The sequence below is a fragment of the Artemia franciscana genome, chromosome 5 (assembly GCF_032884065.1).
Source record: "Artemia franciscana chromosome 5, ASM3288406v1, whole genome shotgun sequence".
In the NCBI taxonomy this organism is placed as follows: domain Eukaryota; kingdom Metazoa; phylum Arthropoda; class Branchiopoda; order Anostraca; family Artemiidae; genus Artemia; species Artemia franciscana.
The window spans coordinates 6,407,866-6,420,519 of record NC_088867.1 but is presented as its reverse complement, the minus strand read 5'-3'; the positions used below and the strand labels follow the sequence as shown (position 1 = coordinate 6,420,519).

General features: G+C 36.3%; 1 protein-coding gene across 1 annotated transcript in view; it reads left to right on the top strand.

Annotated features, from left to right (window-relative positions):
- Window positions 1–7,580: 7,580 nt before the first annotated feature.
- LOC136026817 (uncharacterized) overlaps window positions 7,581–12,654 on the top strand; it is a 48,450-nt gene continuing 43,376 nt past the window's right edge. Inside the window, exon 1 of the mRNA XM_065703519.1 lies at window positions 7,581–7,610. Coding sequence (XP_065559591.1) covers window positions 7,581–7,610 — 30 coding nt within the window. The remainder of the gene's footprint in view (window positions 7,611–12,654) is intronic.

Here is a 12,654-nt window from a genome sequence, read left to right as displayed (position 1 = left end):
GTTTAAGATATTTTTCTGGAGCTATCCAAAATAATTAACACTAGCTGTAGATTATCGGTCTTCCAAGGGCATGTACTTATGATGGTATTCAAAGGTGCTAAATAGCGGTTGCGTCTTAACCCTCTATAAGCCAGGTCGGGTGGGGAGGGGTTTAGACCTGTGAATTATCTTTGGCGAATTTAGAATCATTTGCCTGCTAATTTGTCTATTTTTTTTTTAATATCGATTTCAAGCCTCAAAATCCTGTTAACCCTGGGGTCACCTCCCTCCCCTCCCTCTTTAGCCCTTTTCTATGGGTGCCTGTGTTTCTTTGTTACAAATCCCAACTTCTTGCAAATCCTTTTTCATCTTAATAATTGGAAACGAAAATTTCTTCATTTCATCATTAAATATAATTCATTATGCCCACTTTGTTTAGCCACCTGCCTATGATTTGAAAGCCACTTCATCAAATACCACTTCGGTATGCTCAACCCTACCCGATGTAAAGAAGGATCATCTTCAGTAAGAAGCATAATTTGCGCTTAACTTTTCAACACGTTTCCAATGCTGTTATTTAATGTTGTCTATTATTTACCTTTGATCTGATTGTATTCATGATGACCTCTTCACAGGGGGTCTGCAAATTGGGATTCGGAAATCTTTTGTCGAGTCTTTAATTCGAGCGTTTAATAGGTCGGTTTTAGCTTATATGGTTATCAAGCATAAAACTCACAAACCAGCTTCAATAAATAAATGAACCCTGAAGCGACTAGAAATTAGCAAAAATAAAATCGAATAATTTATCAAGCGTAAAACTATCACAAATCAGCTTCAATAAATAAAAGAGCCCGAAGCGAATTGAAATTACATTAAATCAACGAGCCAAACTCAAACCGATCAGAAATGAACATGAGTAGGGCTCACAACCCCTATACCTTCTTAATGCCACTACATAGGCTAATTTGCACTTTTCTGAAAAAAATCATTTTAAATGTTTTAACTTTTTCAACTTCAATAAATCAAAAATTATTAAGATTTTGAGGAATAAATATCATTAATATACGTATATTCAACTTGCAATACACATTCATTAGTATATTTCTTTTCAGTAAAGAGCAAGTTATGTACTGGTCTTGAGAAGGCATAGGGGTTTTGAGCCTTACTCATGTTAATTTATGTTTGTTTTGCGTTTGACCCTTTTATCTAATGTAATTTATGTTCTCTGGGTAGATTACTCGATTTTGTTTTTGTCCATTTTTCGTTTAATGGAGTTATTTAATTTCTTTTGCGAAAAAGTTCTTTAAATTAATTTCTATTCATTTTACATTGACATAGACTTTCTCATGGAAAAAGAAAGCAGGTTAAATCTATTCAGTTTTCTTTAAAAACTTATAGATTGGTCTTTTATTTGTATGCTGGAGGAACTTTGTCAAAAATTTTTAACAACATACATCCTTTTGAAAATCTTGAAGCAAATAGTATTGTTTAATTTGGTTTTATACCTCTTCTAGTTGACCGTAAAAATAAAACTTAATGCCATTTCCAAAAAATTCTGTACTTGCTCTTTGACAGCCTGGATACACTTAAACTATTTTGATTTAATTAAATTGTAAGAGTAGAAGTAGTAATAAAAGTAGCTCCGAAAGTTTGAATCTAATACCCTCAGTCGTTCTTAGGATATTGCTGACATGTCTTATTGTCAACCAGCATACACACAGTGTACTTTGATCTAATTTTAAAACAACATTTAGTTTTCTAGCATAATGGGCAAATTGCATGACTGCGGGGTTTGACCTACCCAATAACCCTAGAGAGGTAGTTACTGGACCCGTTGAACAAAATGGCTATCTCAAGATTTCCATTGGAAATTTTTTGGAAAATTATGGGCAAAAGGGGAGGGCTGATTGCCCTCCAGTCACTTTTGACTCTTACAAAGGGCAATGGAATTTTTTAATTTCCAATCGAATCAGCTCCTTTAAAAATTGCAATGATTTTACTAGCTAGGATACAGCAGCGCTGTTTATGATATACACCCTTTCAATACCTGCACGCATTTAGTCTTTTCGTTTCATTGAAACTCCCTCTAAACCTTCCCTAAGAGTTTTAACTTAATGCCCTTTTTGTCAGTAGATACAGTGACAATAGAAGCAGCATTAAAAGTAATTAAAGTAAAGCATTAAAAGTAAGCACAGAGTGTCTTCTGGCTATTTCAAAATCCACCACAACTTCATGGGCGGATCCAGAGCTAAATCTTAGGGGGGGGGGCAATGTGACAAGGACACCAATGAGAAAAATCATGCGGGGGGATATGACAAAGGTGCCAATAATTGAACAGTTTGACGAATTTAATCTAAAAAAGAGAGAAAAAAGCAGGGAAAGAGGGCACCAGAAAATATTGAGCCCCACCCCTGCTCCATGGATCTTCCAGTTCACAACTTATCCTGAAAGGTCTAACTTAATTATGTGAGCCATTTGTTGAAATATCACCCTTTTGACAATTCACATGATCATAGTTCGTTTTGATTTAGTTTAACATCTGCAAAAATATTCTTTGGAAGCTTCACCTTAATACCCTTAGCATGTGTAGTAGCAGTAGTAGCATTTTTAACAGAATGCACACAGCACCTTTGGTTATCTTTAATATTCCCTAAAACACAAGATGAAAGTTTCAACTTAACAACATTAACCACTTTTAAGGCACTGCTGGTATGTCCTCTTGACAACCCACGTGGGCGTAGAATGTTTTGATTCAGTTCAATGCAGTTTCAATGTTGCCCACAATTTTTACATTAAATATTCGTAGCTTTAGTAGCAGTAGTATTAGTTGAAAGAGTAGAAGCAGTAGTATTATGATGCAAATATTTTCTTTTGGTTGGTTTAAAATCCCGCACAACAAGCCTTGTAAATTTTAACTTCATATACAAAAATGTTTCTACGATATTGCTGATGTGCCCACTTGACAACCTGCGTACGGGTGGCGTGTTGTGAATGAGTTTACTTTCCCCCAAAATACCCTGAAAATTTCACCTCCATACCCTTAGGCATAATTGTAATAGTAGTCGCAGTAGTTAGTATTAGTGCTCAACTTAAAACAATTAACCCATTGCTCTGACATTGTCGATATGTCTTTTTGATAACCTGTATATCCATATACTTCTTGAAGTTTTCATCGTAATGTTCTTAGCCTTACAAGTAGCTGCAGAAGAAGTAGTAGTTGGAAAAATAGTAATAGTAGTAGTAGAACTATAATATGCAGTAGTAGTATTAGTAGTAGCATGCACATATTACCTTTTGGTCAATTGGTCTTTCCCTATACGCTCTTTTGACAATCTAAATGTACGCAGTGTTTTTGTTAGTTCGAATTTGCCATCAATGTTCTGTCAAATTTTACCTTCAAAGACTTAGCCTTAATAGCACTTGTATTACAGTAGTTTCGGTGGTAGTAGGAGAAGTAGTTTAAGTGCTAATGTTGTATTTGTAGTGGTTGTATCAGTAGCAGCAGCATTAATAGCGGTAGTAGCATGTATATGTTGCCTTTTGATCAGTTGCATTTTATGATACCCGGGAAGTTTCACTTTGACACAGTAAGCCATTCCAAAAACATTACTGATAATATTTATCTTAATACTCTAAGCCTTACAACTCGTTGCAATTGAAGTAGTAGTTGGAGTAGTCGAGTAGCAGTAGCAGTAAAAGTAGCAGTGGTAGTACTATTGGTAGTGACTTGCATATATTACCTTTTTGTCATTTGGTCTTCCCCTTTAAGTATTCTCTGAAAATTCCAACTTTATACCCAAATTCGTCCTTGAGATACACCCTTTTGGCAATCAGCATGCACCTACTGTATTTTGACTTGGTTCAAACTCCCCCTCAACATTCTGTCCAATTTTCACCTTCACACGCGTAGCCTTAATTGTACCAGTATCACAGAAGGGGTGGTAGCAGTAGTAACAGTAGTGGCAGTAACAGGGTTTTATTATCATTAGTATAAGCAGCAGTATTAATAGCAGTAGTAGCAGGTACATTTTGTCTTCTGGTCAGCTGAATATCCCACTCATGACGCCCTAGAAGTTTCCTCTTGATACGGTAATCCGTTCCAAAAATAATGCTGGATATCAGCAATTTGTGTACACATAGTATTTTTTGATTTTGTTCACCTTTCCCTTCAATGTTTCCTCGGATGTTTATTTCAGTATTCTCAGCCTCAGTAGTACCCGCTACAGAAGTAGCAGTTTTACTGATAGCAGTGTTTGTAGTTGTAGTTTCTGTGGTAGCAGTAGAAGTAGTGGTAGTTGTAGTAGTAGCAGCATGCAAATATTGCCTTTTTGGTCGATTTATCATCTCCCTTGTCACTTCCTGAAAGTTCCAATTTAATATATTCAGTCATTCCTGAGTTAAGTCCTTTTGACAACCCACATACACATAACATGTTTTGATTTAGTTCAAAACTCCCTTCAACATTCCCTGAAATACTCACCTGAATGCCCCTCGTATTTTGGGATAGTGGAAGTTAAACAAGCAAACCTTTTTCAAAAACAAATACTATATGTAAGCAATGAATGAACGAATTGCCTAACGAATAACATACAGCCCTTGCCCAGGGGCTGTAGGGGGGGGGGGGTTAACATCCCAAAACGCATAATTTGTGAGCCTTTCAACAATGTTGAAAAAAATAAATGTCTCAAAATTTGATTTTGAAGTTTGGTTTGGGAAATGATGGGCGTAGAAGGGGGGCTTGTTGCTCACAAATCAATTTTGGCTCTTAATAAGGGCACTATATGTTCCAATTTCAAATCAAATGAGTCCCATCTGAATTTTTTACGACCACCCGTTCTACAAAAACTTTGCACAGGGCATAACTTAAAACCTGTTCCCTAGGGCTCTGAAGGGGGATTGTGTCAACACTGGAGACATGTTTATATGTTCTTTGGACTATTTTGAACAAAATGGCTATCTCACAATTTCAAACAAATGTGTTTGACACAAAGAGTGATAGTCAGGAAGGGGTGGGACTAGAGGCCCTCCATCACTTTTGACTTTTAAACTAGAACTAGAACTTCCAGTTTTCAACCAATTGATCCTCCTCTAAAGCCTATACGAATATCCCTTCCATAAGAACCTTAACTTCCCCCGAGGCATAGCTTACAGCCCTTGCCCCCAGGCGTTGGATTTTTCTTTATTAACCCCAAAAGCCTTCTTATATGATCTTTTTCTATTTTTGGAACAAATGGCTATCTCAAAATTTATATATTGGATGCATTTCAGGAAAACACGACGTATAGGTAAGGGTAACTGACCTCTGATCACATTGACTCTTAAAAAGGGCACTAGAACTTCATATTAACAATCCGGCGAGCTTCCTCTATTGTTTTTACGACCACACTTTCTACAAAAACCTTATATGCCCTCAGGACATAATTTACAACTCCCGCCGTGACATCTGTGGGGAGGAGGGTTGTCACCCTCAAAAACATGATTTCCGAATCTCTTAACTACGTTGAACAAAATGACTATCTGAAGATTTAGATTGCATGTGTTTCGGGCAATGATGGCCGTGGAGGAGAGCTGGTGGCTCCGCTCACTTTCAACTATTAAAAACAGCATTAGCCCTTTCAATTTCCAACCGAATGAGCCATTTTCGAAATTTCTACGACAAATCCTTCATTACCAGGGGTCTACGAAAAAAAAAAAAAAAAAAAAAAAAAAAAAAAATTGAGCCATCTTCGTTCTTTACTTAGGCAGCATACTTCCGCTGTCTATGGTTATTCAATATTTACCAAAGTTTCTTCCGAAGATATTGAAAAGCCCATTGTCTAGGATTTCACCCTAATTGTTTTCCTAATTAAAGAAAGAATCAATGACAATTAGGCTATCAGGCTATCGTATCTGCATCTTTACGCGGTGATCCACCCTGGCTACTTCTTAGGTGACTCCAACTGGTGGGAGGCGCATATGGTCAAAATCTTCTGACGTCAAGTCCACGTGTTCTTTAATTGCGTTTTAGCCGCCGTGGTCGTAAGGTCAAGTTTAATGAAGAAAGGACACAGATTTATGTAAAAATGCCTATAAGTTCAAATAGCGAGGAATATAGGTAAGAAATTTAATTGTTTCTTTTTGTGTATAAAGGCCTTATAGGTAATCCTGAATGAACACTAGGCTAATGAAAAAAGAGTAGACTAGCCCACCCCGTTTATTATCTTTTCCAAATAGCCTATGATCTTTCCTAAAATTACAATTTTATCCCCTTCTGGGGCCATATATAAACATAGGCTATGTATGAAACTTGAAAATTAATAGCTAATCAATTTCTTGCCTTATAAGTTAATAGGCTAGACCAGTGGTTCTCAAACTTTGGTACGTGTTCTGCTTGGAGGTACGCAAAATTTTGAGGGGATACACGGCCAGCCAACAAAAAATTAAACAGTCCTTAGTAATTTTATTTACATTTTAGCTGCAGTTTACTTGTACCAGTAACTGAGAAGGGGTGCCCAAACTGTTTTGTGGGTAAAAAAGAGTGCAGTGTCTAAATAAGTTTGAGAACCACTGGGCTGAACTAGGCTGCACAGAAAGTGTCGTAGTAGACTCCGACATTTTTACAACCTTGTGTAGACTACACAGGATTTCTTCCATTTTAATAGGTTTTCCCAAGTTTTGTATTTAGCCTAGGACTAGGCTATATCTGGTTCCATTGAGAGAGGGGGGGTGCACTTGTTACAGGAGGCTAGGAAAGGTTGAATTTGGAAAGAGTCTTTTATGAGAAATTCAATGGTTGGCTACCACCCTTTTGTTTGTTAGGTGTGGCAGGGGGACATGGATATTTGATGTTGAATATGGTAGGGTAAAGGCCAAATAGGACTATAGATTTCTTAAAAAAAGGTAGCCTAGGAAACTCGGAAATAACCTAAAAAATAGGTCAAAGCTTTATGTTTGTGAAGAGATTTATAAGGTTTATAATATTACAAACCATGTACTTTCTCCTAGGCGATATTATACACAAGAGTAGACTAAGTCTATAAATTATCTGTAGGGCAGCATTGCAGCCTAACCTATACAAATTTAAAAAGATCTGAACTGGTTAATATCACTATGGAAATCGTTTGTGTTTTTACTCAAGGTCTTTTATTTGGTCAGTAAGAGGACTGTGTGGACTTCATTTAACCTAGAACTTAATGTACACCATCAAATTGTCGGTCGACTCCCTACATAAGAATGTACACCATTAAATTGTTGGTCGACTTTCTTTTATTACTCTTGTTGTAAGATAGGATCTTGATTTATGTTTTGCTTCATCTTGTTGTCTTAGTTTTGAGATATCTTTATACAAAAAGGCTAATATTTTGTTAAAAGAAGAGCAAAAATACTGGCAAATTCCAAGATTCCAACCGTCTGCTGTTATGATCGAGTCTTTTGATGAACTATAGTTAGAATTTACAGTTTTATCGTGAGATTAACAGGAAATGAACAGGAAATGATATATATCTAAGATTAGAGTGGTTTGAACTGGATATACGTTTGACCATCAGATCCCAGTTGTATGACTGTAAGAGAAATTAAATTTTCTCCTGGCAGTTAAAGCTCTAAGTTATTTGTAAACTGGTATGGTTGGCCCACTCCCGGATATTAAGGAGGTTTGAATCAGTCATTTGTTATCCTTCCTGAGATCCAAACAAGAAAAAAAGACTATGAGAAAACTTGTGGTTTTTCTTTATAGTCAAAGGTTTACTGCTACTACTACTAACAACTCACCGCAGCATCAAGCCGCCTCAAGCTAACCTAGCTTCGCACGCTCCTCCTCCAGCCCAATCTATTCAAAGAATCCCTCTTTACACCCTCCCAGGAAGTTGCTATTTCTTTTAAATTTTTCTTTATGAAAGATCTATTTCTTTACAGTCAAAGGCGGAATCTGTCTCTAGCAGGCAGTCTAGACCACACCTTGCAGATTTATCAAAAATGGACTAACCATTATTGCAAATATCTGTAAGCCATTATTTTAGCCCATACTTTAGAGATTAAAAGAGGTTTTAGCGGGATGTCAGCAGGGATAAAGCTTGGATTTAAAGCTTTAGCGTTTCTAGGCCCAAGCGTTTTTGTCGCTCCGTATTTTTACCATTGGAGGGAAGGTCAATTTTGCTTGAGAAAATAATCCTTATGATTTATTTTATCGCAAAACAACGCCACTTATGATAATAATTTGAGAATCACGTATTTGTGCGTTGGGGTTATTAGGTAAATTCAATAAAATAACAAGTTATTGGATATAAGTTTAATCCATTTGTAGGTAGCAACGCATAAATACATGTATGTTTTATACATTGTTTTCTAAGTAGGACCATTTATCTTCAAAGGCAATTCATAAAGTTTTTCTCATTGATTTTTCTTTTGTTTAAAGGTGTCAATGATTTCATAGTACGCCATCTCTTGAGTCAGGCCTTCCTCAGTAATGAGCAGGGATAATGATGTCAATCTGCCATGGCTGATTGGGGATCTTAGGCACTTTCTCTTGTGTAGTTTTTGGCAGGCACACTAAGAACCATTCTTAAGGCAATGTCCATGTTTGAATAGAGTCCTCCCTTGTAGCATATTCCTTATAGCCGGAAATTGGAATTAATCATAGGCCGGCATTCTTTTTTACATGCTAGAGGTATCTGAGTTGGTTCTTTGTTCTGGCCTCTTTCCTATGAGCTGGTATATAACTATTCAAGATCAAATAGCAGTAATAATGTATAAATGGTGTACAATAACCGTTTCTCCTCTACGAACTCAAAACATATAAGGATATATTTTTAGGGACTGCAAGGACTAATGTGTCACTAGGATATAGCATGACCTCTGAGACTGGGATACCTTGTAAATAGCTCTGGGATAATTTTAAGTCAAATAGTTATCTCAAAATGTTCTCTCGATCGTATTTGGCCCTTTTTCTTGCCAATATTGTTGTGATACAGCCCAACATATTAAATATACACACTTTAGTTTGATTAAAGTTAATACTTGAAAGAGCATTCAAGGTTTTTATTACCTTTAAAATAAGCTTCCTGATGCTATATGAACGCTTTTTTCAAAATAATATAAATGGCAGCAATCAGAATTTCGCAGTCTTCCTTGTAGGATTTTCTTTAAAGGCAGAAGTTGGAACATCTGTAACTGGTACTCTTTGTTCACACCTTACAGAATCATCAGCAGCAAGCTGATCTTTGCAACCCTTCCATGTAGCATTTCCTCATGGAAATGCTACCATCATATGAAAGATGATAACTTTAATACGATAACAATATCATCGGTTAAATCAACAGCAAATTTTTCATTAGCTCTCAGCGAAGATACATAAATAAACATTACCAGAATCCCTCCTAGAAAGATTAAAAAAAGAATTAGTGAAATCCATATCATCCCCGGCCTGCTGGAATCCATTCTAGCCGAGTGGATGGCATGCTGGACTTAGGAGCCTGTGTCCTTTTTGGACAAGGCTATAAGTCTTGGCGTAGCAGATCCTTTGGTTTGGGGTGGGGTCAGTGGTGTGACTGCAAACTCAGCCACCCTGAATCTAGGGAACAGATTCCCAAGTAATATCTAAAACTCAGATGCCTGGTGAGGCGGAAAACTCCTGGTCCTGCTGCAAGAATAACTGAGGCGTCAGTAAACTTTATTAAATCGCATGGGTTTGGTACCAAAGGTGTCTTCTGTGCCACCATTTCGTGATCTAATATTGTGTAATAATCTAATCTTGAAATAGATAGAACTGTACAAGGTCAAATTGTAAAACTGAGGTTTAGTATATTACCCCTTCTGTTTTGAACCTCAATCACTTCCTGGAAGTTGAATAGGTCGGTATGTTTATACACGTTTCCTTCTAGTCCAAGAAATATGCCCAGTTCAATTTATAACTGATCTGAATGATTTTACAGCCTTCACATATACATGGCTCATCTCAATTCTCAACATCGTTTTTGAGTGTAGACAAATCTAGTAATGTTTACCAACCCTCCGTTTTTCTCTTTACGGTACTAAAAAGATTCGGTCGAACCATGGAGACTCTGGTTTTCTTGCCATCTTCGGCGCTTACATTCTGGAAACACTCTGTTTCGTGCTATTATCTGAGTGGAGTTCGACTCTTTCTCACAACTCTATTTTTTTTAAACAATAAAAAACTTTAGCGCAAAGAGAGGGGCGTAGAGGAGGGGACAGCCCCTTTCATATACGGAATAATTTCTGTTCGTTTTAAGTTTTAATGTCGCTCCTTACTTTCAATTAAAAAAACTTGTTTTTTTTATCTAATTTCTGAACGTTTTTGAATTAATGCAGGTTTTGAATTTGGCTCACCGTATATGAATAATTAAAACAAAATTTGCATATTAATTTTACTTTTTTTTAACTAATAATAATCTTATAACAACCTAAGTTTGATTTTTGTTTCAGTTCTTTAAGAATGACTCGTGAATCACAAAGACTATTTAATTAGAATAATAAACTCTTTTAAAAGTTAAAAAAGAAACTTTAGCGTTATAGCGAGCTACTGAGGAGAGGCAACCCATCTCATATACGTAATATTTTCTGTTCGTTTTAAGTTTTAATGTTGCTTCTTACTTTCAGTTGAAAAAAACTAGTTTTTATTTATTTGGTGATCATTTCTAAATAATGTTGAGTGACCCAGCTCCCCCTCTATGGAAAATTCTTTCCCCCACGAGAAATTTTTCCATGGAAAGATTCTCCCACGTGACTTAAATTAGCGATATTTGCGAAACTAATTTTGTAAGGCATAGTAACAGAACGGTCAAAGAGGTCGAAACTATTTTTATGAAAATAAAACTCACAAGTTGAGCAATTCTCAAATGACTGAAATGAATGAAAGAAAGACCTTTTAAACATATACGTAATAATTTATGTTCGTTTTAAGTTTTAATGTTTTCCTTACTTTCAGTTGGGAAAAAGCTTGTTTTTTCTATTTAATAACAACTGCAAGCCGAAGACATACAATATCTTTGGTTTACTGTCACATAAAAATCATAGTTATGAAGCTGCTTAAGATAAAATTAAATGCTAAGATTGGCTAGAAAATAACACAGACAAATTATTGCTTTTATCGGCCATTGTTTAACAAAATTCAAACTTCAGCGTAAAGAGCGAGGTATTGACGAGAGGGCGAACTTCCGCATATACTTAATAATTTCTGTCTGTTTTAAGTTTTGGTGTAACTCCTTACTTTCAAAAGAAAGAACTTGTTTTTTATTTAATTTCTGATTGTTTTTTAAATAATACTGGGAACACCTCTTCCCCACGGAAAATTCCTCCTTGGAAAAATTCTGCAACGTAACCTAATCCCCCCAGACCCCATACCAGACAAAATCTCCCTGAAAACGTCTGTATACTTACAAATAACCAATACTGTATGTAAGGAATGGGCCAAGTTCTTAACTTGCAGCCCTTCCCCTGGAGACTGTGGGGGATTAAGTCGTCCTCAAAGACATAGTTTTTAGATATTTCGACTATCTCAAAATTTTGATTCGGTGGCTTTGGGAAAAAATGAGCGTCGAAGGGGTCCTAGTTGTCCTCCAGTTTTTTTGGTCGCTTAAAATGGGCAGTAGAACTTTTAACTTCCGTTCGAATGAGCCCTCTCGCGAAATTCTAGGACCATTGTGTCGATACTATCACCCCTAGGGAAAACATACAAAAAAACAACAAAACAAACAAACAAATAAACACGCATCCGTGATCTTTCTTCTGGCTAAAAATACAAAATTCCACTTTTTTGCAAACGAAAGCTTGAAACTTCTACGTTAGGGTTCTCGAATACGCTGAATCTGATGGTGTGATTTTCATTGAGATTTTATGACTTTTAGGGGTTTCTCCCCTTTTTTTCGAAAATAAGGCAAATTTCCTCAGGCTCGTAATTTTTGATGAGTTGGACTAAACTTGACAAAACCTATATATTTAAAATCAGCGTAAGAATCCAATTCTTTGATATACCTATTGGTATGAGAATTCCGTTTTTTGGAGTTTCGGGTACTATTTAGCCGGGTCGCTCCTTACTTACATATCTTTACCACGAACTGTTTGATATTTTTCCTAATACTGGATACTAAATTAAATTGGATAAGAATTCCCCTATACCAGACAGCCAAGTCATAGCAGTAGATCCCGTGTCAACGTCATAAAAAGTATTTGAATGTTTACTCCCCTATTGTACTTCTTCGGTCAGTCCTGAGGAAATTAGAAACCTATACACCTACAATAATTTTGACATCCCTGAATTAGCCTCAGCAATCTTGGTTTCCCAACCTGGTCTCCTCTATTTACACTACCCTATAATTTTAACGAAAATACCAGGTATGATCAGCCAAAAGAGCTTTTTCATCCGAACCTAGAAAATTAACTCTTTAGGTTTGGGAGCAGTCGTCAAAGATTTCTTTTAAGTGCAATTTTTCATATGAAGTCTCAAGCTTATCATTTCCCCTCAGAGACAGGTAATAATTGCCTCTATGATCTTAGACGAAAGGTAACATAATTGGCATAAAAAAATCCGGCTTCAGCACCTGTGATAGCTGAATGCGACTTCCAATATCTCCGTTTTACGTTAACATCTACATTAGTTGGGTGTATAATAGCAATTTCCTTAGTAAAAATATTTTATCCTGACCATTACATTATAGATAATGGCAAAATGTTTGCGTTGTC